At 30.3% G+C, this 26725-nt stretch overlaps 4 protein-coding genes across 4 annotated transcripts; 2 read left to right on the top strand and 2 right to left on the bottom strand.

Annotated features, from left to right (window-relative positions):
- Positions 1-8320: 8320 nt before the first annotated feature.
- Phum_PHUM427230 (uncharacterized protein) lies at positions 8321-12727 on the top strand (the record flags this gene model as incomplete). The annotated part of the gene is made up of 3 exons (XM_002429261.1): positions 8321-8363; positions 8658-12497; positions 12600-12727. 3 exons carry the CDS (start codon positions 8321-8323, stop codon positions 12725-12727), a joined length of 4011 nt encoding a protein of 1336 aa, XP_002429306.1.
- A 914-nt stretch (positions 12728-13641) lies between these two features.
- On the bottom strand, positions 13642-15330 carry Phum_PHUM427220 (uncharacterized protein; the record flags this gene model as incomplete). Its single annotated transcript, XM_002429260.1, has 6 exons — positions 13642-13650; positions 13898-14257; positions 14387-14509; positions 14607-14740; positions 14810-14977; positions 15276-15330. The coding sequence occupies 6 exons, from the start codon at positions 15328-15330 to the stop codon at positions 13642-13644; spliced, it is 849 nt and encodes a 282-aa protein (XP_002429305.1).
- A 1057-nt stretch (positions 15331-16387) lies between these two features.
- On the bottom strand, positions 16388-17315 carry Phum_PHUM427210 (uncharacterized protein; the record flags this gene model as incomplete). The annotated part of the gene is made up of 2 exons (XM_002429259.1): positions 16388-16662; positions 17282-17315. The coding sequence occupies 2 exons, from the start codon at positions 17313-17315 to the stop codon at positions 16388-16390; spliced, it is 309 nt and encodes a 102-aa protein (XP_002429304.1).
- A 7164-nt stretch (positions 17316-24479) lies between these two features.
- Positions 24480-25046, top strand: Phum_PHUM427200 (uncharacterized protein; the record flags this gene model as incomplete). The annotated part of the gene is made up of 2 exons (XM_002429258.1): positions 24480-24578; positions 24882-25046. 2 exons carry the CDS (start codon positions 24480-24482, stop codon positions 25044-25046), a joined length of 264 nt encoding a protein of 87 aa, XP_002429303.1.
- Positions 25047-26725: the final 1679 nt, after the last annotated feature.

The raw sequence follows: 26725 nt of genomic DNA, 5'->3' as shown, positions 1-26725 counted from the left end.
GGCTCACATTGTAATGATTCCGGTTTTAAAAAAAAACTTGAATCTCGTCTTATTCACAATAATCGTGTTTTATATATAAAATAAGCAATAAATTTCATTTTCTTTTAATTATCATCATCATCACAGGTTAAATTATAATTCTTACGAAGGATTGGAGAGAGGAAGAGAGGGTAGGGAAGGGGGATCTTTTTTTTTTTTTTTAATTTTAAAATTAATAAATTTTTAACCATCGTTACATACAAACTTTTTCAAACTTTTTGTTTATTTTTGTAAACGATTATCGATTAATTATTACAAATCGATTTTTTTAAAAATTATTATTATTAATATTAAGGACGATAAAGAAATAATAAGAAAAGACTACTAAATAAATTATTTAACAAATAAATAAATAATTTTTTTTTTTTTTTATAATAAATAAAATTGCGGTCGATTGATTTTTGAACCGATTTTTTTTTTTTATTTATGACTTAAAAAAAAAACCACAATGATAAATAATTGAGGTAACTAAGGTCAAGAATTCAACGATGCAACATAACAAAATAAAAAATAAAAAATTCTTTTGTTGGTATTCCTGACATTTACAAAAAAAAAAAAAAATTTATTTTCACATCGTATATATATTGACATAATTCATTTGTTATTTAAATTTTTTTTTTCTTTAAGTATTAATTATACTTTTTATGCGTTTCCCCCTTCTCTTCCCTTTCCCCCCTTCCCTCCCCCTCATCGAACATAAATAATGTTCCCATCCTCGTCTTCTGCTCCTTATTTATCATTCGTTAATAATAATAATTTAAAATTTTTTTTACGGTTTTTTTTTTGGGCGAGAATAAAACGACTTTTGTGAAAAAAAGTTTTGTAAAATGGCAACTTCCGGTATTTATTTTCTTTCCCATACGTTTCATTGTTAACTTGAGTACTATTATTATTATTATTATTATTATTATTATTATTATTATTATTATTATTATTATTATTATCATTATTAGACATAAATAAATAAAATAAAATGCGTGGAATTATTCGGATACGATTTTTTTTTTTTTTTCGCATTCGAGTCGTAGTTTTTTTTTTTTTTTTTTTTTTTTTTTTTTGTTTAAAGCAGAAGTAATTTTGTGATTTTTTTTTTTTTTTAAATTATTAATTTAATAAGGTAACGAATAAAAAAAATGGCATTTTGAAAAAGGAGATCCCCCAAAAAAAATAATAAAAAAATGATTGGAAAATAATAAAGAATGAAAATTAATTTTTTATTATTTCAAATAATAGTAATAATAATAATTTTCGGGTGTTGTTTAAAATTAAAAATGGCGGAATCGTAAACGAAATTCTTTTTATCATCTAACGTATAAATAATTCGATTTTTTTGTCCATTTTATGGAGCGGTAAAAAAATTTACAAAAGTAAATTTTTAAAAATGAAAATGTCACTTTTTAAAATCGTAAAAGCAAATTTTTTTTTTTACCACATATATTCGAAAACAAAAAATCCACTTTCTCTCTCTCTCTCTCTCTCTCTCTCTCTTTTCCCCTGAAATCATCGGTGAACCGGATAAAGAAAAAGAAAAGATTTTCAAAGAAAAAAACAAAAAAAAAATTTCCATTTAAAAAAAAAAAAAAATTAATTCGAATAAACTGATTTCCAATACTCCCGCCTCCCCTCTCCTTCTCTCTTTCCTCTCCTCCCTCGCCTACCTCCCCTCGTTTACCCCCCAAAAAAAAACCAGTTGCGGATCAGAATCTCGTCCTTTAAGAAACGAATTTAATACAAAAAAAAAAAAAAATTTTAAATATTAATGACTACTACTACTACCGAACCACTTTTATCATTTCAAAGTTAAATAAAAAAAAAAAAACTTGCTAAGGTCAAAGGTCAAATCGACATATATGGTAAATAATTATATATATATAAAAGTATAAATAAAGGAAAATTTTCCACGTGGACGACAATTTAATTAAGAGAAATTACATTTTTTACAAACTTTCTTCAGGATAAATAAATCATCCGAAATTATTATTATTATTATTATTATTATTATTATTATTATTATTATTATTATTATTTTGTCCATGACAATTTTCCGTCGAGAGTTTATCATTATTATCATTATTATTAATATTACTTGAAATTTTTTTTTTGGTAAATTCGAGTTCGTCTGTTAAATTCGTTGGTGATGTTTTTTTGTAAACTCGATTTCTTTTTTTTTTTTTTCGTTTTTTAAATTTTCTTTTTTTTTCTTCCACGTTAAAAATTTTAAAATGTTAAATATTAAAGATTGAGAGATTGAAAGAAGGAAATTGATGAAAGAAAAAAAAATTTTCCGGAAAGTAAACGAAAAAAAAAAAAGAAATCTTTTAAATTTCGTGTCATCTTACGCGATTCTTTGACCCCACAATAAATGTATTCGGGGAACCGTTTCGTTTTCACGCTATTATTCTTTTACCACTTCTATTTTCTCAAAACAATCTCTTCTATTGCCACGTATTTTTTTTTTTTTTTAAATTTTTGTTTAAATGAAACAAAATGTAAAAAAAAAAAATTTGAATCCATAATACGGAAAATATAAAAAATTTTTTATTCTCTTACTGCCCCCCCTTTATGCGTTCGTTTCAAACGTTTTTCGTTGTTTTAACAAATAAAAATTCGCGTCACCATTTTGTTTGTTTTTTTAGACAAAATTATTTATAAAAAAAAAGAAAAAAATAGGAAAATAACAAAAAAAAAAAAAAAAGAATTCATTGAATTTAATTTTTTAACAAAAACGAAAAAAGTCTCTCTTTCTCTCTTTAACTAATCAAGTTTAATTTTTAATCATCCTCATCCTCATCACCACCTTCATCATCAATCACCACCTTCATCATCACAGTTGGTAGATAAATGTATGCATTGCAAACTCTTTGGTACAAAAAAAAGAAGGAAGGAAGGGATGGAGGATCGTGGTGTTAACACGATCGCATTTGTGACTGGGTTACCTTCCGATTGAACTACTCACCCAAATACATTTATTTTTAAAATTACACACACACACACACGGGTCGACCTACCTGTTTTTCAACTTTTCTATTGAAGGTCGTTTTTTTTTTTTACATTTACAATCTACGACTCGTATTTGCACTTAAACTCTCATACCTATCGATAATGAATGAATGAATGGATGGTTTAATTACAAAAGAAAAAAAAAATATCCGTGATAATGAAAGTAACGACCGTGACAATGGCAATCAACTCGAACTTGTTATATTGTTGCCATATTAAAATATATACAAACACGCTTTGTAAACGTCAGCAATCCGGGTCGTTACTTTCTTTCTATTGTGATACAAAATTTCGAAAAAATTACAAAAGACGACGCCGACACGGCAACCGCCGCCGTCGTCGGCGCCGTCACCACCGCCGCACCCGACCCATTGTCATCAAAAAAAAAAAAATTTTTTTTCATGCACATTCAATTTTAAACAACAATAACGATTTTCTCATTGAAAATAATTAATTATTATCATTATTATTAATAATTCCGTTCACTGTCATTATTATTATTATTTATTCGAAAGGATTTTTTTTTTTATTCGCAAAAAAATTTCAAACGCATCATCATCATCATCATCATCATGATCACAAAAAATAATTTCAATATGGCGAAAGTTTTTTTTTTCTTTTTCGTTTGTTTCGCCATTTAAAACGGGAAACAAGTGGAAAAACGTTTTTTTATAAAATTATTTCCGTTTAAAAATCGTAAACATATTTACACGTAATAATAATAATAATAATAATGAATTGTTAAACAAATACAAAAAAAAAAGAGAGTGTATGTAAACAATGAAAATCAAAATGGCGGCAATTTTGTAAAAAAAAAAAAAAAAAAAAAAAAACGTGTATTTACTTAATGGGAAAAATAAACAAGGAGGGTTTAAAAATTTTTTTTTTTTTTTTTTAAACCCATAGAGTAAATAAATTTAATGTAAAAAAAAGAAAAGTTAAATTACCTGAACGTACTCTTTAGTAAACAAAACAAAGATCCTTTTAAATGATGACCCACATTTAAAAAATCGTATTTACCTTTCGGCTATAAAAAAATTTTTTTTTTAGTTTTTTTTTTTTTATAGTAGGTTTTGATTTATAAACTATACTATATATAGACTATAAAAATAAACATCTTTTTAATTTATTACATTTAAAAAAAAAAAATAAAATAAATTATGACGACATTTTTAAATTTATTTTTTCTTTTTTTTTTTTTTATTTTGTTCACGAGTGTGAGTAATGAGCCATTGTTTTTTATTTATTATTTATCTATTTTATTTTTTAAAAAAAATTTAATTGAAACAAAGCTTCCGTTATCATTAATTATTATTATTATTATTAATAAAAAAAATTATTTCAAATTGATGATGATGATGATAATAATTTTTTTGTTATTTTATATATTCGATGGTTTAGAAAAACATTCGGGAAAAAAAATTCTCATTCTTTATAGTTTTATTTAATTTTTTTTTTTTGGGTTGGTACTCTTGTTTTCACATGCGCGCACACACACACATATTAAAAAATCTATCGTTAAACAAATCGTATTCATTTTTGTTCCCGTTATTATTATTATTATTTAAAAAAAAAAAAAAAGAAAGAAAAGGAAGTTTGTAATTTTTTTTTCAACGCTATTTTTTCATCGGATATCGCCGAAAAATTTTTGGCGGCAAAGAGTTTTTTTATTCTATGACAATCGCGCAAAAAGTTTTACCATAATTTAAAACAAAAAAAAAAAAGAAAAAAATGTCGTTCGATTTAATAATAATAATAAATTACGGTGAGTGTAAAAGGAATTTTTTTTTTTTTTAAATTAAAAATTTCATGCGAAAGGTAATAATAATAATAATAATGAAGGATTTGTGTAGTATGTACGAAGAGAAAACGAAAGTCAAAAACCGAAAAAAATCGTTTTAAATATTATTATTATTATTATTTATAACAAAAAGTCGAAAGTAGAAAGCAAATCGATACTTCGTAAAAAAAAAAAATTTCATCTCGAAACTAATTAAAAGGAAAATGGCGTTAACACATCGTACGCCATTGTGGTTATTTTTTTTATTTATTTCGGTTTCCTTTAAAAAAAAAAAAAAATTTTCGTTTTCGATCGTTGCGGTCTCCTTACACACGAAAGTGTCAATTTAACGACCTACTTTTCTTCTGCTTTTTTTTTTGTTATTAAAAAAAAAAAAAAAAAATTTTTAATGACGAAACCGGTCAAACTTCAATAAAAAAAAAAAAAAAAAATTAAAAATAACCCGCCGCCATTATTATTATCATTATTATTATTATAATTGATCGTATGGTAAAATTATATTAATTAATGGTTGTCATTATTATTATTATTATTATTATTATTATTATTATTATTATTATTATTATTTTTTGCGAGAGAAAGAATAAAAAAAAAATAACGGAAATTATAAGAAAGTAAACGAAAAAAAAAAAAAAAAATTAAAATTCTTTAGGGCTTTTACTCTCTCTCTCTCTCTCTCTCTTTACGTATTTAACGATTTTTTGTTCGTTTGTACGTTTGTCGTCTGCTTTTCTTTATTTATTTATTAAAAAAAAAAAAAAAAAGAAAAACATTGATCGACACGAAAATTTTTCTAAAAATCTCAATCAAATCGATTTTCTCATCACGAATAATAATAATAATCATTCTTATCATCATCATCATCATCATCATCATCATCATTATCATCATCATCATCATTATTATTATTCTCGTTCTTTACGCCCCCATTTTTTTTTTTTTTTTTTAATTTCCTACAATTAAAATTTTTCTTTTTCATTTTAATTTTTTTTTCTTTTTTTTATTTTTTGTTATAAATAAAATAAAAGAAATTCGAATTCGAGAAGTAAATAATAATAATAATAATAATGACTCGATAAACTCGATTGTGTGTGTTTAGGTAAAAAAAAAACTAGTTTTACCCCCCGGGGGGAGTACTCTGCCCTCTTTTTTTTAGTTTTTTTCCAGTTCGAAATGCCTACTTTTTCCAGCATTGCCGCCTCGCTATCGCAACCATTTTTTTTTTTATTAACGTCATCATCATCATCATCATTATTATTATTATTACCAACACGATAATTTCGATGTTAAAAATTGGAAAAGAAAAAAAAAAGAAAACAATGGAAATGAATGAAATGAACTTTTTTTTTAAATATCAACTTTTCACTTTTCTTTTTTTTTCGGGGCGTCGTTTTTTTTATTTCTTTTAAAAAATAAAAATTTTCACGACGTTTCCCCTTCTCCCCCCTCTTCCCCCTCCCCCGATATTTCACATAAAAGATAAATGATAAAAAAAAAAAATTTCACGACCCCCATCAACTTATAAATTTTTAAGTTTAAATAAAAAATTAAACTCGTCGAACGAGTTTTGCATTCGTTTATCCACGTTCTACTTGCCGATACTAATTATCTAACATTATCATTATTATCATTATCATTATCATATTTAAACGATATTGTATTTATACCAAATCATCATCATTATTATTATTATTATTTTCGTATTCGATTTATCGATCCATCGATCCTTTTTAATTAATTTTTCATCTCATCGATCCGTAAAAAAAAAAAATAAATAAATTTTTTTTTCCAGTCGATTTATTTTTTTGAAATCATTTTTTTGTTGTTGTTGTTATCATTTCGTTGATAACGAGTCAAAGTACTCGTCACACTCTCACGATTCCAAAATTTTAATTGGGGGGGGGGCAAAAGTGGGGAGGCTTAACACGAGAGACTCAAAAGTCACGGTTAAGATGTATCAAAGTCATTCATTCACATCTCAAACTACTCGCAAGTGTATTTAATTACAATCTTATCAAGCAGACGTCATTCATCTCATCTCTCTCTCTCACTCTCTCACTCTCTCTCTCTCTCTCTCTCTCTCTCTCTCAGTTTAATAACATTAAATTATCATGTTGGAGAATGTAAATAAATGATGAAGAAATCAAAAAAAAGTTTTTTTTTTCTCTAACATTCGTGTGATGACCTTAACTCTCGTGTGAATTCCACACGCCATAATCATTCGTTTAATAATGATAATAATAATAATAATGATAATAATGATAATGATAATTTAAATGATTTTAATTCGATTCCAGTGAAGGATAATTAAAAATTATTCACGTCACAAATTATTCTTTTTAGTTCATTTTTTTTTTTTTTTTAATTTTGGAAATCGCTCTTGTTTGTTCGTTTGTTTTTAATGTAAAAAATAATAATAATAAAAATTAATTATTAACGGGTAGGGGGAAGGGGAAGGAGGTTTCCACTCGACTGGAAAATATTTTTTGTTACGTGGAATTTGTTTGTTTTCGCACGTTCACACCACGTACTGATTAAAATTTAATTGTAATTTTAACGCCGTGATAACTCTGCGTTACAATACAAAAAAAAAAAAAACGTTTTCTTTTTTATTATCATTATCATCATCATCATCATCATCATCATCACCTCTTCGAACGTTTAAATTAATTAAAAAAAAAAAAAAAAAAACGATTACGGATTGGAAACGCCATTTTTTCTTTTTTTTTTCAATTTAAAAATTTTAAACGATTCGAATTTTTAAATTTGTAAATTTATTATTATTATTATTATTATTATTATTATTATTATTATTATTATTATGTGAACGTGTTAAGAAGACTATGTGATACGTTATTAAATCCCAATATTTCACCTACTTAAATCCCCTTTTTTTTTTAAAAAAAAAACTTTCTTTCTATAATTTTGTGCGTGATTTGAGATTTTTACTCGTGAGTAGTAGTAGTTGTAGTAGCAGTAGTGGTAGTAGTGGTAAAGGTCATTGATAATGATGATTTTTTTTGGTTAATTAACTCGTCGTAATTATAAATAAAAGTGTCGGTTAATTAATTTGTTTTTCAGGTTTTGTATAAAATCAGGTTTTCAATTCGTTATCATAACCTTGACTATGGCAAGAATTAAACCGTTCGTGAAAGATGATTGCTCGCAACGGTGATGGTGGTGGTGGTGACGGTGGTAGTACCACCAATTCTATCACTTTTTTTTCAATTTAATTTGTGTCGACTGAAATTATCTAAGAGAGAGAGAGATAGAGAGCAAAGAAATTTTTTTTTTTTTTTTTTACTTTCTTCCAGTCAGACGAGTTTTTTTTTTTTTTTATTCCAGTTAACATTTTTTTTTTTTTGTGTTTCAGCCTTACCAACCTCGGAAGCCAAACACAATTGACAATGCGGATTTCTCCGATTGTGCGAGACAAGGTGAGAAGATACAAAAAAATTTTTTTTTTATACGAATCGTATAATGAAAGTTTTTTCCTATCGGGGATGTTATTCGTGGTCACGGGGTTTACTCATAATTTTCGTCATTAATTTCTTTTCGAATGGATTTAATTTATTGACTAAAAGTTTGTTTGTTTGTTTGTTTGTTACGATGTAGAAATTTTAAAAAAAAAAACTTGTCTGATACAATTGGAACAACAAAATATTAAAAAACCTTTAGGTTGTTTGTTACATTGATAATCCTTAAGGGGACAAAGAATATGCTTTGTAATCATCGAGTTAATAATATTAAAAGTAGATTTCAAATTATTATTATTATTATTACTGATCTAAAAAATTTTTCTTTTTTTTTTTTGTAGGAGAATGGAAGCCAATTGGAGTTATAGATAGTCATTCGTACGAACAAGGTTTGTCATTAAATGGCGGCGGTGATTTACATTTGGGACATTCGGATATTTTACAATCCGTTGGTAGTTATCCAGTTGGTAATAAAATAATTCCTCATTGGCACGATACAAATTTTCAATCTCATTCCCATTCGGAATCTTCTCTACCACATAATCATAAACCGTTTTCCGGTGGTTTCGGTGATAATAATTACGGTGCTTCCGAAATAGGATCAGGAGCTAATGCACACGGAAATGGAGCTCATTATGGATCTGGAAATGGTGGATCTGGAGGAAGTGTTCATTTCGGATCTGGAAGTGGTGGATCCGTAGGTGGAGGTCATTTCGGATCTGGAAGTGGTGGATCCGTAGGCGGAGGTCATTTCGGATCTGGAAGTGGTGGATCCGTAGGCGGAGGTCATTTTGGATCTGGAAGTGGTGGATCCGTAGGCGGAGGTCATTTCGGATCTGGAAGTGGTGGATCCGTAGGCGGAGGTCATTTCGGATCTGGAAGTGGTGGATCCGGAGGAGGTGTTCATTTCGGAGCTGGAAGTGGTGGATCCGTAGGTGAAGGTCATTTTGGATCCGGACATGGTAAACCTGGAGGAGGAGGCGGAGGGCATTTTGGACCCGGCCATAGTAAACCTGGAGGAGGAGGAGGTGGACATTTCGGACCGGGAAATAGCGGACCCGTTGGTGGAGCTCATTTCGGATCGGGAAATAATGGATTGGGAGGACACGGAGTTCATTTTGCATCGGGAAGTAATGGACAAGCAGGAGGATCACATTTTGAATCAGGAAATGCTTTGAGCACTCATCACGGAAGTTCCTTGTCGAACGCTGAATATCAAAAAATTAAATCTAGCAACATGTTGTCACCACCACCGTTACCACCAGTCGTAGTTGGGAAAAAACCCGGTTTTAGAAAAGTGCCAAAATTTAAACAAAAATATAATAATTACAAGAAAAAAAGACCCACCGGACATAGAAACCCACATCCGGGTTTTGGAAATGTAAATTTTAAAGGTCACGGAGGAGTTAATTCAGGAGGTTTATCTAATTTTCAAAATACAAATACCAACGGACACTTTGGTAAGGGATCACCACCTGGGTTTTCAAGATTTCCAAAACCCGGTTACAAAGGTACCGGTGGAAAACATATTGCTTTTCCGGGTAACGTAAATCACGGAGGTTTAAAAACAGGAGCATCGAGTTTTAGCGCCAGCGGAGGAAATGCATTTTATAATTATCGAATTAAAAATATCGCATTAAAAGAACCTTTGTTGTACGATCAAATAAAAGGAGGACATTTGGGACTATCAAATTACGCTGGAGGGTACGCTGGTGCTTATGGTGCTCCTTACGTCGGAAGTTTTAACGAATTTTCATCCAGTTCTCTTAATTATGGAAAAATTCCCAATCAATCGCCTTTGAGTTCGGGAAGCAGTTTATACTCAAATCATTTGAGCTATGGCGAGGGTAGTAAAAAACCATCTGAACACCTAACCGTTAATATAGGAGGTGGTTCGAGTCATTCCGGAGTATCAAGCGATGTAACATCCTCTGAATATTTAAGTGCTGCTGGTGGAGGAAATTCCATTAAAATTTCAGGTTCTTCTGGAGGACTCGGTCATGAAGGAGGAGGAGGAGGGCATTCAAATCATGCTAATGGCGACGGAGTTCATAACGTACATTTAGGCTTAAATAATGGTAATAATGCATACAATGTTGATTTAAGTCATGGAGAGGAAAGTGGAGTATCAACTGAGCATGGAGGATTTAACGGAGGAAATGATGCGCATTTAAGTTTTGGAAGCGAGGAAACGAAAGATTCATATGAAAACATCAATTCTGGTTCGTCGGGACAAAGTCATGGAGGAAATGAAATTTCTTCAGGTCTCGAACACTTAAACGAAATACAAGGAATCGTAAAAGCCATAGTAGAAAACGACGTGGTACCGGGACAATCGGGACAACCAAACCATAATCCTTACTCTTCAGGCGAACCGAATCTGGCCAACGGAAATGGGGAATATTTTGGATTTTTAAACCTTCATGGTGGCAATCACAATGGCGATGCAAGTGGAATATTAACAGGACAACAACAAGTTAATTTAGGAGTAACACCAGTGCCGCTAGGACATATAAATTTTGGTATCGATAATGCAGCTTCTTCTACTCTCTTACCTCCGAACGTTGGTGGAACTTATGGTGGATACGTTTTACCCGCCGCTCCTCCCCATTACGCCGGTGCTTCTTCTTCTCATTTAGCACAAGAAAATGACAATAAAGAAGCCAAAGGTTTAGTTCATATAAACGGTGGGTTGAGAGGAGATACTACCCCATCAAGTTCTGATCCTTCTGAAAACTTATCTCTACTGGGTCCAAATTCTCCAGTTAATTTCGTCGTATCCGACGGCCATAATACTATCATTGATCATCATTTAGGATCAGTAAGCTCGGTACAATACCACGGCGGTGTTGAAAATTTAGCAGGTTCTTCCAATTACGAAACGGATAGCGTCAGCGGTGGTAGTAATAACAACAACGTAGCGCATCTACAATCTAATGATTTAACCAATCACGGATTAGTAGCTTCATCTACTGTGCAAACTTACCATGATCAATCGGCCATTGGAGGATCTTTGCCTTATCAAAGCAGCAATTTAGTTATCGGAACTCCTGTTTTGTTAAATGGTCATTACGGCGAAGCATTGGGTTTAGGCTTACAGGCACCACCCAGTTCTGTCGGACCAAATTTCGGCGTAAGGGATCCAAACGTTATTACTTTAACTTCCACCGGTTTTCCCAGCGTTACTACCGAATCAAGCGTTGAAAATCTTTTATCGGGATCTCCGATTTCGGGAATCACCCATCAAGCAATACAAGAAGGCGTTTCGGGAGGAGGTCAATTCTCCGGTGGTAATTATGTGGGCGGTCACACAGTACACGGAACGAGGGGTGGAGGAAAACACATATCCGATAATTCAGCATTATCATCGTCACAATTACATCACGTGGGAAGCTCATCGGATTCGAACATAGATTTATCACAGGACTCTAGTCAAGATCATTCGGGATTCGTGCTTCACGCATACGGAGTTTTAGACGATTCGTCTACGTTTACATGTGGAAAAAATCATTATCACAATACAAAATATCACACGGCGACATTTCAAGTAGCCGACAACGATCATCCTTCATCAATCGATGTAATAAAATACAACGGAGATTCAGCCGTTTTGGTAAGATCTCAAAATCCCGGTTTTCACAATGATATACTACCGCAAAGGAAAAGTTTCGACGATGCCGACGACGAAAAGAAAACCGACGACGACATAATAACATTCGAAAAAGAAGAAAAATCTGAAAAAGGAATCCAAGAGAAAACTGGTCGTTCGTCGGCATACCACTCGGAAACAATAAAAAACGGTGAAAGTAGTAATGCGGTCTTAGAATCGTTAAATCAATATAACCATCGTAATACAAAACCTCAAACTTTTACTAACGGTCAGTCACGTGACAACCATTTTTACAAACAACAACAACAACAATCCGACGATATAAAAAATGAAGATGATGATAATAAAGAATTTAAACAAAACGGATACGAAGTTAACGAAGATACATACGAAACATATTCAACGCCAGGAAGTAAACCGGATACGGTTAAAAATTTACTACATCCGCAATTTTCTAAAAAATCATTTGATGATTTTATTGAAATAAAATCTTCTCCAAGAACGGCCACCGCCACCGTCGATACGATACCGATCGAATTTAACGAATCAAAATTTTCAGAAAATGGCGACGGTTTAAGATCGATCGAAGATATATATCCTCCTCAAATAAATAATAATAATAATAAATACAATATAAAAAAAAACAAAAATCACAATTTTTCTCGTACTATAGGATCATCGAACGATAATACCGGAAGAAGATATTTTAGAAATCATCAGAAATCATCACAAGAACCGATTTTACGCGGGAGATCTGAAAATTCACCGCCTTCTTCTATCGTACGACTCGTACGAAGTTAACGTTAAAATAAATTATTTAATTTTAATAACGCCATTTTGTGTTTCATCCTTCATCGAATCATATTAATTTAATCATCATTATTATTATTATTGCTTTGGTGAGTGTACATTGAGAATATTTATTTATTTATTTATTTATAATTTCGACGACTCGACGATCAACCAATGAAAAAATTCAAATTTAAATTCAAATTCATTCATTCATTATAATATATATTTTTTTTCGCATTTAATTAGTATTAATTAATCGCTTGAATTAATTTTATATCTAATGCCACGTATAAATAAATAAAATGCGCATTTATTTATTTATTTGAATTGTTAATAATTATTATTATTTTTTTTAAATAAATAAATAACCTATTTTTTTGTTTTATTTATTATTATGTAAGTTATTAATTATAAATTAATTAATTAATTATTTTTTTTATTTAAAATTTTTATTGTTTTTTGACACGATTTTGCTTTAAAGGAATTCAAAAAAAAATTTTTTTTAAATTATTTATTAATTTATATTATTTTATTTTTAAAAAAATTACTTTAATTATTAATAGTAATGATGATAATAATACTGTGTAATAATTTTTTTAAATAATTAGTAATATTATTATGTACATATTCTTTGGCATTAGTTTAACGATTCGCGAGTTTTTTTGCAAAAAGAAAATTTTCCCGCCATTTTGTGCAAAAAAAAAAAAAAATTTTTTTTATTTAAAAAAATACATGAATGTACCGCTTTTTATCTACTTGTAATTTTAAGTCGTTTTTTTTCGAATAATAAAGACGAAACGGGGAAGATCCACGGTCGGATTATAATCCCCTGTTTTATCGATCGGATAAATAATATTTTACGACCTAAGATTAACAAGCAGGAAGGCAGTGATAAAAAAAAAGCGGCTTTTACAAAAGAAAAGTTAAAATCCCTAAAAGAAATATAATAAATATTGTTTTTTTTTTGAATCCCTATAGGAAAAAATAAAACAAACAAATAAAAGATCCCGATTTTGGTAAAGGTGGAGGACTTGGGACTTTAACGGGTTTACCCAAACGTCGTTTAATTATTTTAATTTTTCTTTCGTCTTCATCATTTTGGTAATTTTTTTTTTTATTTTCTCTTTTTTCGAATAATGTTTTTTTATTATTATTATTATTATTATTATTATCATTAACTTTTTCTACTTCCCCATCATCATCGTCGTCGACTTGACGTTCTTCTTCGTCGGTATCATAATCGTAACCATCGTTTTTAATACCATTTTTATAATCGATTTCAGGTTGAGAATAAGCAAATATGTAATCGTTTTTTTTTCTCGTTTGTTCTTCTACTTCTTCTACTTTTTCGTTTGGTAAAAATGTTTTTGGAATCGTGGATTCATCTTCATTAAAATGCGTTACAGCTTCCATTGTATAAAGATCCCATTCGGATTTTGTTTTACGATATGGTAAACCATTTGAAATTTTTCTTATTGGCATTGGTGAGTAAGATTCATTTTCTTCATTTTTCGATTTATTTAAACTTTCTTTTTTACCCTGTAAATCAAATTTTTTTTTTTGCTTCCGTTTCAAACAAACAACAACAACGACAACGACAAATATACAAACCTTAATACGAAATAATTTTTTTTCGTTAATAATTTTTATTAAAAAATAAATAGATACAATAACGTTCCAAAACCATAAAACAATCAACCTACACGAAACCAAACCGAATATCAAAGGAATAAATTGTATCCCACCCAATAGGGGATTTTCAATAAAATCATTATCCGAATCTAAATAATTCTAATTAAGGAAAAAGAAAAAAAAATTTTTTTTTATTAATTAAAATATTTTGTGGGAGAGGGGGGAAATGATTTCGGGGAGTGAAAAAAATTCTTACGATTAACGAAAACATATCTTGAAAAAGTTGAAATGTTAAAAATCCATCCAAACATGACATGGATAATGTTAATAAGGTCCATCCCATAAGTAAATCCGTTAATCTTTTTTTATTCCCGATTATCTCTTTATTATCTACAAAAAAAAAAAAATTACAATTTTTCTCCAGAAGAAACAAGAAGCAACAAAAAATTTTTCACTCACTTGCTTTGTATAAAAAAATACTTAGGATGACGTGGGAAATGTTAAACATAATTTTTGCTACGAGTATAGCAAAAATTATGTCCGGAGTCATTAAATTTATTTTTTCCCCATTTTTATAATCGTTGTTAAATTTTCCCAAATAATTTCCATCCAGCGGACATTTCGGACCTGTAAAACACACCGGAAAATATTGTTATACGATTCGTATAGTATTACAAATTATTATTATTATTATTATTTACCTTCGAAATAAAGTTTTACAAACGTCACTCGAAAAAAATCAGGTGTGCCAACATAAGGTTCGACGGGTATCGTGCAAAGATAAATTAAACAACAGAATATACACAATCCTAACCATATTGTCGATTGAATCTATAATCGAAATCCCCGACCCCCCCAAAAAAAAAAAAAACAGACGATTATGTTGTGGTTGTTGTTGTTGTTGTCGTGTAATTTTTTAAAATACGTACCAAACCACATATGGAAGCAACGGAAATAACAAAACTGTATCGTTTAGACATTTTGTTTTTTTTTTAAATTTAACGTTCTTAACTACATTTCACGTTCGTTCGATTCGATAACGTTGAAATAATAAAACTAAAACTAAAACTAAAAAATTATCAATCTTACTGATAAGATTTAAACGTTATTGATAAAAGATAACAAATAAAACAACCGAAAAAAATAATTTAAAAAAAAAAAAAACGAGTTTGTTCGTAATCTTTATTTTCTTATTGACGCATACTACGACGAATGATTTTTATGTTTTGACAACAACAACAACAGAAACAACAGATACAGCAGGAAATAGATTTATTGTAAATATTCTAATACCAAAAGAATAACAAAAAAAAACGAATAAATTATTCGAAAGAAAAGCGAAAGAAAAACAAAAGACTTTGTCGTTAATGCGAATAAGTTCGAATTCATTGTTGTGACGTAATAAGAAAATTTAAATTTTGGCGGGTCGAACTGAACGTACTCTCGTTTTTTTGTTTATTTATTCTATGATATTTTTATTTGTCAAATCACATCATCATCTACGGCCATTTCATACGTCGTGTTTCTTTAATTTTTTCGTTTCTTTTTTTTTCCATAATAATATTAATAATAATAATAATAATGAATATTATTTTTAATTAAATAGAAAATAGATAAATAATATTAATAATGGCGGCGGAGGAGAACGTGTAATATTTTTAATAATAGTAATAATAAAGATAAAAGAAAATAGGGAAAAACCGAAAAATTAAACATCGTAAAATTTTTTTTTTTTTTTTATCTTTTTATTTATTTTACAAGACGACGATGATGATAATAATAATTACGGATATTTGTTAAAGTATTAATAATTGATTATTTTTCTTTTACGGCAGACATTTTTATTTTATTTTTGTCAAAAAGAAAAATGGCCGCCGTAAGCGTTCTTTTATAAGTCGAAATAATTAAACGATTAAATTATTATTAAGTGATTTATTATTTTATTAAATTGATAACAAAAAAAAATTATTATTATTATTATTTATTATTTATTTATTTGTCCAGGTTTTTTCTGGAAGTTTTTCTTTTTTTTTTTTTTTATTCGTTGACGACACTTTCCGAATCGGTGTCATATTCTGATTTATTATTATTATCATTATTAGAATTTCCTTCATCGGGACTGTTTTCGTGAAAATGTGAATCGTCGGATTCTGTACTTTCGCTGCTGCTGTTGCTGCTGTAGCTGTCGCCGTCATAGATTTGTCGTTTTTTAACGGATAATTTTGGTAAATCGGATGATAACGGTTCTGCTTTTACATCTTCAACGGATTCTTTTTCTTCTGCTTCTGTTTTCTTATCGTTTTCTCCATTTCCTTAAAAAAAATATTCATTCATTCATTCTTCTTTTTCTTTTTTAATTAAAAAAAAAATTTTTTTAAATTTTTTTCTACCTGAATTTTCATCGCCATTTTCTTTACTTTCATCGCTTGTTTCCCCATCTGTCACGCTCCTGTAATTTTATTTTCCCGTTATTTAATCCTATCGAACAAACGTATTAATAATAATAATAATGCACATACCTCGTTTTCTTATCGTTTTCCGGTTGTTGTTGTTGTGGTTGCTGTTGTGCCTGTTCTGCTACTTCTTCCTTTTTACACAAATGTAAAAAACCTTTTAATCCACCGCAAGAACTTGGATTTGTTGTTGTTGTTGTTTCTTCGTTTGTTTTAACCGTTGTTGTTGTTGTTGTCGCCGTAACTTCTTTATTTAACGTTTCCTTTTTTTCATCGCTTATAAAAAAAATTAAAAAACGTTTAAACTTTACTAACAACCGTCCCTAATTTGACCTTGTTTGTCGTTATTATAATTAAACGTTCCGTAAAAAACGTTCGCTCTTTTTTTTACACGTTTATTATTATTATTATTATCATTACTATTATTATCATTTATTATTATTAATGCTCAAATTAAAAGAAAAGAAAAAAAACTTACTTGGAATTTCCAGACTGTGCGACAGGATTACCATTTATGGCAAATGCAAAATTTAATAATAAAAATGCGAAAATCTAAAATAAATAAATAAATTAATAAGTTTTTATTGATTATTAACAAAAAATTGCGTAGTACGTGCGTGCGTGAGTGTGTGCGTTTTCAGAGGTACTTTTTTTAATAATTAAACGACAGGCAGGGAAAAAAAAAGAAAAACGCCGGGAAAAAATTTTTTTCCTTCGTGTCTTTGCCCCCCTTTGCCCTTTCGATATTAATTTTAAAATTTATTATGATTATTATTATTATTAATATTATTATATCGAACTTACCGATAATTTAATACCTTCCATGATGTCTCGTTTCATCGACAAAAAAATAAAAAAATCACTTTGACGTTTTATTATATATATACGAAAGGGAATAGAAAAAAAAAGGCACTAATTGATGTCGAATCACGTTCGTGACCGTTGTAATTATTTTTTATTTACCTTATGAATGACGTCACGACTAACATTTTTCTCTCTCTCTCTCTCTCTCTTTTTGTTTTCGAAGGTGGTGTGGACGAGAAAACTTTTTATTAATCCAAAGTGAATTAATTAAGCAAATAATAAAAATTGAAATTATTATATTTAAAATAAATATCGTCGGGAAGAGAAATCAAAAAAAAAAAAAAAAAAAAAAAAAATGGCGGACTCGAATTTCAAATTTTTTTTTTTTTTAATGTCGTATTCACGTAATGCAAATTTTTATTACTAACGAACGGAAAAAAAAGAAAAAAAATGGTTAAAATTCAAATTCAAGGACGAAAAATAAAAAATCACATTGTTTGTTTTTTTCATTATGACAAGAAATAAAAGAATTATTAATGACGTCACGAATGGAAACGGTTAAAACCGTTAGAATTTATAAGATACACGCAAAAAAAAATAATCGAAATCGTTTAACAACCCAAAAAAAAAAAAAAAATTTCCAAATTATTATTATACCGAAGAGTGTCTTTATCTAGGACCGTATTAAGGTTTCTAACCGCCGATCCCTAAGAAATAAATGTTTCAACATCGGTGATGCTCGGGTAGGTTTCATTTTGTTATAACCTATGATGACATGACAACAATTCTTGTGAGTCTCACTGAAACCATCTTATTCGATGGAAACGAGCTATCTCCAGTACTCCTGGGCTCCAGGAACAGGAGAAGTGAGATTCACAACCTTGTCAAGAGCTTTTTTATTTATTTTTTTTTTTGATTTTTCAGGAGAAATGCAGATTACGCAGGGTTCGTTACATTTACTCGTCGGAGTAAAAAATGCGCAAAGCAAAAGCTGAATGGTGAGCTTGCAGTTCAAACCACCACGGGCGGCGGTGGAGAAAAATTTTTTTAAGACATCGTCTGCTAATTCCACGATGATTTTAACGCGACGTTATCATCCGAAACGTTTTTTTTTTGTAGTTTTTCTCGTCCGAAATATTCCAAATAAAAAAGTTTCCTTTTAGGGTTAGAACGATAATATTTAAATTCACGATTTCTTTTTTGCAAGATTGATGAGTGGAGAAAAGGTGAAAATGAGAGAGAGAGAGAAAAAATACGCGCGTTTTTACTCGATGGTAAGTAGGTAGAACGCGGATGAAACAAAAGAAAATTTTTTTTTTTTTATAAAGTTTTTACATTTGTCTTTACTAATTGGAATTACATTTTTTTTCTTTCATTTAGGAAAGGACCAGTAAAGACGAGCCGGCACATTCAGGAGTGACAGTATCAGACAGCGAAACAAGATGATGTCTACCTTTTGGAGAGGAGAGGAGAGGTGACAAAAACGTTTCTGTTATATTTTCAAATAATTTAAATAATGGCTACGATTTCGTTTTGGAAAAAAGTACGAAAAAGCGAGAAGGCAAGAAGGGGAAGGGAAGGAGGGAAAGGCGAGAAAGAGGAATAATTAGAAAAAATCAAGTTCGGTTGTTTATCGTCATAGAAGGAACCTCGTTTTAAACCTGTAATTAAATTTTGAGTGATGATTGAACGTTTGATTTATATTTGGCCACGTTTATATTATATACATATATATGTATAAAATATATGTATGTATATTTTTCTTAATCGTGCCACATAAACTACTAAATTTGCCACAAACGATTATTAAGTTTTCCGTTTTTTTTTTTTTTTTTTTTTCAAATTTATAATGATAATAATAATAATAATAATATAGTAATATATGTATTTATTCTCTCAAATATATTATTTAAAAAAAAAATAAAATTTGTTTTTTTTTTTTCCCACCATGCATGTTTGGTTATATCATTCATTTATTCCCATAAAAGAAAAACTTAAAAGAAATTTTTATACAAATTGGGTTATGCAACTGGCAATACGCGAAACCCGACAAATTGCATAACTCAAAAAAGTAAGGCGAACGGAAAAAATCGAAAAAATTCAAAAATCCTTAAAAATTTTGGTTATGCAACTGGCAATACGCGTGAACACGACAAATTGCATAACTCACAAAAGTAAGGCGAACGAAAAAAAATCAAGAAAAATGAGTGAAAAATTGGTTCCGAGTATCAGTAAAACATAATATTTAGGAGGTCTCAATTTTTCGATAGTTTCGTTTCGCTTCAACGCCTTACATTTAGAGTATATGCAATTTTCAATACAATTTTTAACCAATGGCGTGCTTTGTATACATAATGAAAAATTAATGGCGCTCGCCATTCTTACTCGTGATTGGTCAGAAAAAAAAATCACATATTTTTCATGTTTAACTTATGTATTAATAGGAATAAAATTTGAATTATGAAATAACTATATTTTGAAGCAAAATTTTGTATGTGTATATATTTAATGTGACCAAGGATGGAGAAACGAATTTAAAATAAAAAATAATAATAATAATAAGGATAATAAATAAATTTTATTTAATTATTATTTATTTATTTATTATTATTATAATTATGTAAAAATATTTATTCGTGGCCGTATTATAAAAGCAATGTATATATATATATATATAGTTATGTTCGGTTGTTCTTTATATTATAAGTCGCAAATTAATATTAAAATTAATTTACAGTTTATTTCTTGTGACGTGTTAAGTGCTTAGCATAGACTTTTTCACAAAATAAAAGTAAAGGTTATTTTAACTCGCGAACAAACACTTAGAAACTATCACTCAACCAAAACTAAACGGATAAGAATTCAATATAACAAACAAGTATCGAAAGAACGCGTGCAAAGCTGTGAAGCTTCCTTTTATAACCTCGGTTTTTCGTTAGTCAATTGTTTCGAATGTCCAACAATCTAAACAAGCAAATACTTGCAAATAAAACAAAAGAAAGAGTTTCTAGAAGCTTCACTTCTAAAGAAGAACAATTTGAGTTCATCGTTAGTCTTTTGTTTATAAAAAAATTGAAAAATGTGAACATTGTGTACGGGATCATAACAATATATATATATATATATAATTACAAGGCCAAAAGTGTATTCTATTACTGGAACAGCTAATGTGCCGATGGAGTTTAACTTATTTCTTCCATTCAGTTCCGAATGTAATATAAGCATCAATCTTTTAAAATATTCTTTCTTTAATTGCGGTTTAATTTCCTTGTTGGCTACCCCAAAATTTTCTTCAATCCCCCGATATTTGTATGTTGATCCAGGGTCCAGTTCTTTAATAAGTTCTTCTCCAGCGCCTTCTATATTTTCCTTTTGTTTTAACTTTCCACTGACAATATTAACTTTTGCACATTTTTCCAAACCAAATTTCAAGTTGATGTCAGAGGAAAAAGTTTGAACCGTCCTTAGCATTTTATTTAACTCCTCTTCATTTTTTGCATAAATTTTTAAGTCATCCATATACAGCATATGGGTGATTTTCCTGCCTCCCGGTACCAACTCATATCCTTCAGTCGCAGGAGTATAACTCCCATTTCAGCCTCAACCTCAACCCTTCTCTCAAAGCCGGAATTATCAGATTCGAACTGGCAAAGGTGAGAGCAGATTCCCCTCCGGCATGGGCCGCTGCAGAGATTCGCTCCACCCAATTGGGATACTTCCCTCAACCATGTGGGAGGCATTCCGGAGGTATCACTTTCGGTCCTGCCTCCCATAATTACACATGTACATATACATACATAATTTAATACAGTATTCATGTTAGAGTGAATTCATATTCAGATAAATGAGAAACATTTGATCTTTCTGCGACTATCCTACAATAATCCCAACAGTGAAAATTTCTTTCGTTTAATTGAAGATATTTTGTGCAAAGGTTTAATTCTTTGTTCCAATCAGGTTTGGGTAAATTGTCCAAGATTCATATTCTAAGATGCCAACTACCATAGGATTTTGGATTTACTCTTAGGCACTGTTCTGTCAATTGTAAATCTTTTTCTGAATGAATTTTTTAATGAATATTTGATTCATTATTTTTTAAATTCTATTGCCTTTTTCTGTTTCTCTTGCCTTTGTTCTTCTGTCGTTCTTATTTTGACTCTCCCGTGCATTTTGTAATTTTTTTAAAAACAAATTTTACGATTTTTTTTTGAAATAAATACAGGAAAAATAACTCACAATGGGAAATAGTAAAAATAATAGTAATATATGTAAACAACCATAGACATCAATTTAAACTTAATTATATCGATGGTAAATAAAGTGTCATTAGAAAAATGTATTTCACTTTAACGTGGAACTTATAAAAATATGGAAGCTTTTAAAGTAGCCAATGCATAAATATTTTCGTTAAATAATTTTTTTTATGTAAATTATTGGGTTGGCCAGTAAGTAACTTCGCATGTTACTAAGAGATAGTTTGTCCATTTTTTTAGTACGTTTACGTTTATGTACAAACATGAACTTTTGGTATGTTATTACTAGGTTTCTTCTGTAACATTCAGTACCAAAATTTCAATTGAACTCTTAAATAGTGCGCGAGCAAAAGACATTTAAACATGGGGAGCCAAAGCGAGCATTTCCTCCACATTTTGCTTTTTTATTTCTGAAAGGGTGTTAATGCTTCACAAGCCAATAAAAAGTTGTGGGCCGTGTAGGGGGATGAAACCTTAATAGAACGGCAGTGTCACAACTGGTTTGCGAAATTCCGTTCTGGAAATTTTCCTTTGAAAAATGAGGAGTGCTCCGGGCGTCCATTGGAGGTTAATGATGAGCAAATAAAGGCCCTCATTGATAATGATCGGCATACTTCGACTAAGGACATTGTAAAGAAGCTAGATGAGTCACATACGTGCGTCAAAAACCATCTGCGGCGACTTTGGTACCAAAAGAAGCTTGTTGGGTTTTTGCGATATGTTTCTTAAATGCAATGCGAATGACCCTTTTTTGAAAGAATGGTCACCGGAGATGAAAAGTAGGTTGTTTATGATGACTTTTTGAGAAAAAGATCCTGGTCTAGGCAAGAAAACAGGCACCTTAGAACTTCTAAGGCTGACATTCATCAAAAAAGTTATTGTTATCATTTTGGTGGGATTACAAAGGCATAGTCAACTTTTAGCTGCTGGGACAAAGTCAGACCATAAATTCAGATGTTTACATTTGACAATTGACAAATTTAAATGATACCATCCAAGAAAAACGACCATAGCTAGCCAATAACAAAGGAATTGTCTTTCATTACCATAATGCCAGGCCCTCCCCATCTTTAGCCACTGGACAAAAACTACTGGAGCTAGGCTGGGATGTTTTGCCTCACTCTCCTTATAGTCCTGACCTAGTTCGAAGTGAGTATCATTTTTTCTGATCCCTAAAAAATTTTTTGAATGGACAAAAATTCCAAAATGACAATGAGGTTGTCAAAACTGCATTGGACCAGTTTTTTGCTCCTAAAACTAAAGAGTTTTATGAAAAAAGGAAAATGATACTATAGAAAAGTTTCTTAAAAAGTTTAAGAAATTAAATCATTATTTATAGGCTGATATACAATAATTAATTGTTTTTTTTTTTTCTTTTTATTTCAGTGCACTAAACAAATCAAGATTAAAATATTGTATTTTCTTCTATTACCTACTTTTTTTTGCCATGTTTGCAAAACTATTACCAGACATCCTTGATAGATTAGATATATTCATTTTGGAAATAGAAGAACTTCAAGTGCCAAAACCCCAACTCTGGGAACATTTATGGTGTCTTTCAATAATTGTCACTTTTTTTGGCCTGTCAGCAATTAAAAAAAATAAAATAAACGTTATTAATCAATATATATATATGGAATTATAATATTCGGTTTTGGTACCACGTTATTTGGCGCCATGTATTATTTCCATGAAGTTTGGACTTATCTTAGATCAGTAGAAAATGATGATATTATATTGTGGCAAGGTTTACCCTATGGTTTACTATGGCATGTTTTCATATTGGCCGCATTTCAGGTACATTTTTTTTCCATATATTTTGCATGGAATTTAAGAAATGCTTGGAAAACAAGAGGATCCCATAAGAAATCCGGTAATTTTAATATTTTAGGATCTGGAAGTATCGTTTAACCTCAACACGGATCTCTTCCTCCCACGACCGTGGGACCTGGAACAACGACGGCCGTACCCCAGCCCGGTCAAACGCCGGCCAAACAAAATCGAGTCACTACACCATGGGATTAGATCCTCTCACAATTCTTCAAGAAAGAGAAAACAGGTAAAATTGGCTTCTTTTACCTGTTGGAATTTTTATCACGTGACAATTCGGGACGATTAACATTTTGCTTTGCATCAACTTTGTAGGAAAGCAGCTCGGATCGCAATGAGAATCGACGTACTTAACAATTTACCAACTTTGATGGCTGAAGATTTAAAACTTCGAGCTTCGAAATCGAGTTGAGATCATTGAGACTTTTAAATTTTCAAAGGCAGTTAAAAAGCGAAGTTAGTTAAATTATTTTTCATTAAATTTAAACAAATTTTTTGTAAATTTATTTTTAATTTATAGCTTGTCTTTTAGATTATAGCTTGTACGCGTCGCTATACCACGCTAGAAACTGCCGTCAATGTAAAAGCGTACAAACGAACCAAACATCAAGGTTTGAGAGAAGTAAGAGCAACTGAAAAACTTGAGAAACAGTAAAAATTAAAAGCGGAAAGAAAGGTAATCAATCATTGACCTAATGACCTCTCCCCCCCTCTCTCTCTCTCTCTCGTGTTTAACTTTTTTGTTGGTTTTAATTTTAGCCATGGAAGGAAATTCTCAGCGAACCTTTCATGAAATTACCTTCTAAAAATAAATTACCGGATTATTACGACATAATAAAAAAACCTTTGGATATAAAGAAAATATTTAACAGGATAGAAGATAGAAAAGTAAGCGGGGGGGAGGGGGGGGAAAAGTTTCATTCTGACTATTGTCATTGTTGTTTCAGTATTCGGATTTTGACGATTTGGAAAAGAATTTTACTCAAATGTGTAAAAATGTTCAAATATACAACGAAGAACCTTCTCTCATACACGAAGATTTAATCCGTTCAATCCGTTTTTACGAACGCGAGACAAAGATTGGAACAGGATGCGGAAACGGATGAGGATAAAGGTGATGATGAGAGAATCCCGTCGTTCGGATTTTATTATTTTTCGAATTTTATTTATTTTGATTTTTTAAATTTTCAGACGGTGGACGACGAGGATGGAAATTCCGAATCGGAATCCGTTAGAATGAAAATAAAAATAAAAAGTGGAAAAGGTGGAAGAGGAGGAGAGGGAAGAGGACGCACGAGAAGGAGGAAAACTCAACCAAAGTACACGAATAGCGATGACGAAGACGAAGATGATTGATTGGAAAGAGGAAAAAAAAAAAGAAGAAGAAGGAGGAGGAGGAGGTGGAAAAAGAAGAAACAAAAAGGAAAAGAAAAGGAAAAAGAAGAAAATAGGAAAAAAAAGAATTTTCGGTCGAAATGATTTTCGCAGCGCACAATGCTTGGGAAATTCGAGTTTTTCTTTTCGTTTTTTAATCTTTTCTTTTGGTTTTTCGTATAGAACGGAAATGACGTCGTCGTTTGCGGAGGGTAGAGAGGATAAAGGAGAAAAAAATGAATTAGATTAAGAGAAATAATAATCTAAAAAAATGCTATTTTTTTTAATTTTTTATTTATTTATTTTAATTTCATGACTCGATGATTGATTTTAGATAATTTTATTATTATTATCACTGTCGATATTGTCATCAATATCATTATTATTATTATTATTAATGTTAGTCAAAGTATAAGAAAAACTAAAATAAGTACAAAATGTAATTCAATAATGTGAGGTTTTTCGCTCATCTGACAGTTCGATTGATGAACTTAATATTATTATTATTATTATTATTATTATTAGTACCGATAATTTTCTATATATAATTTTCATCGTCTGCTAATTGTACGATGATTTTAACGCGACGATATCATTCGAAACGTTTTTTTTTTGTAGTTTTTCTCGTACGAAGTATTCCAAATAAAAAAGTTTCCTTTTAGGGTTAGAACGATAGTATCTAAAAAGAATAAATGCCGAAGATATTAATAAGAAGAGCACGCACAATTGGCTACGGCGTGGAAAACTTAAAGTTGAAACGGAAGCGTTTATTACAGCGGCTCAAGATCAGGCACTGCGGACCCATAACTACGAGAAAGTAATTCTCAAAGTCCGCCAAGACGACATGTGCCGAATTTGCCAATCACAATCGGAAGCCATCGACCCTTTAATCTCCGGTTGACTGATATTGGCAAAACATGAATATCTGGAGAGGCACAATAAAATATGTCAATATTTCCACTGGAGTATATGCCGAGAATATGGAATGGATGGATTACCCAAGGAGTGGCACAACCACATTCCAACCCCGGTAAAGACAAAAGGTCCATGCACAGTTCTGTATGATCAACAAATCCACACTGACAGAACTGTGCCAGCTAAAAAACCGGATATCAACCTCAGAAATAATGCGGAAAAATGGTGTAAATTAATTGAGGTATCCGTGCCGGCAGAAAAAAACACCAGGCAGCCAAAGAAGCAGACAAAAGGCTGAAATATAGAAATTTGGAAATTGAAATAACCAGGATGCGGGGAACAAAAACAGAAACGATTCCGGTCATCGTGGGAGTATTGGGAGCCATGCCACATTCAATAAAAGGAAATTTAAAGAAGATTATGAAGAACCTAAAAGAAGAAATCATCCAGGAAATCGCACTATGTGGGACGGCCCACATTCTTCGGAAAATATTATAAATAGCACCACCGATATTCGAGTATTTGTTTCTAAGGAATCAGGTAGAAACCTGGGATAAATGCTTAAAAACCCCGACAAATAAGAGCCTTGTCGTGTTTAATGGTGAACATAATAATAATAATAATAATAATAATAATATAGTAATATATGTATTTATTCTCTCAAATATATTATTTAAAAAAAAAAATAAAATTTGTTTTTTTTTTTTTCCACCATGCATGTTTGGTTATATCATTCATTTATTCCC

This window comes from Pediculus humanus, genomic scaffold (assembly GCF_000006295.1).
Source record: "Pediculus humanus corporis 1103172108194 genomic scaffold, whole genome shotgun sequence".
NCBI lineage: Eukaryota > Metazoa > Arthropoda > Insecta > Psocodea > Pediculidae > Pediculus > Pediculus humanus.
Note: the sequence above shows the minus strand (reverse complement) of the source record. Positions and strands in the feature narration are given on the sequence as shown.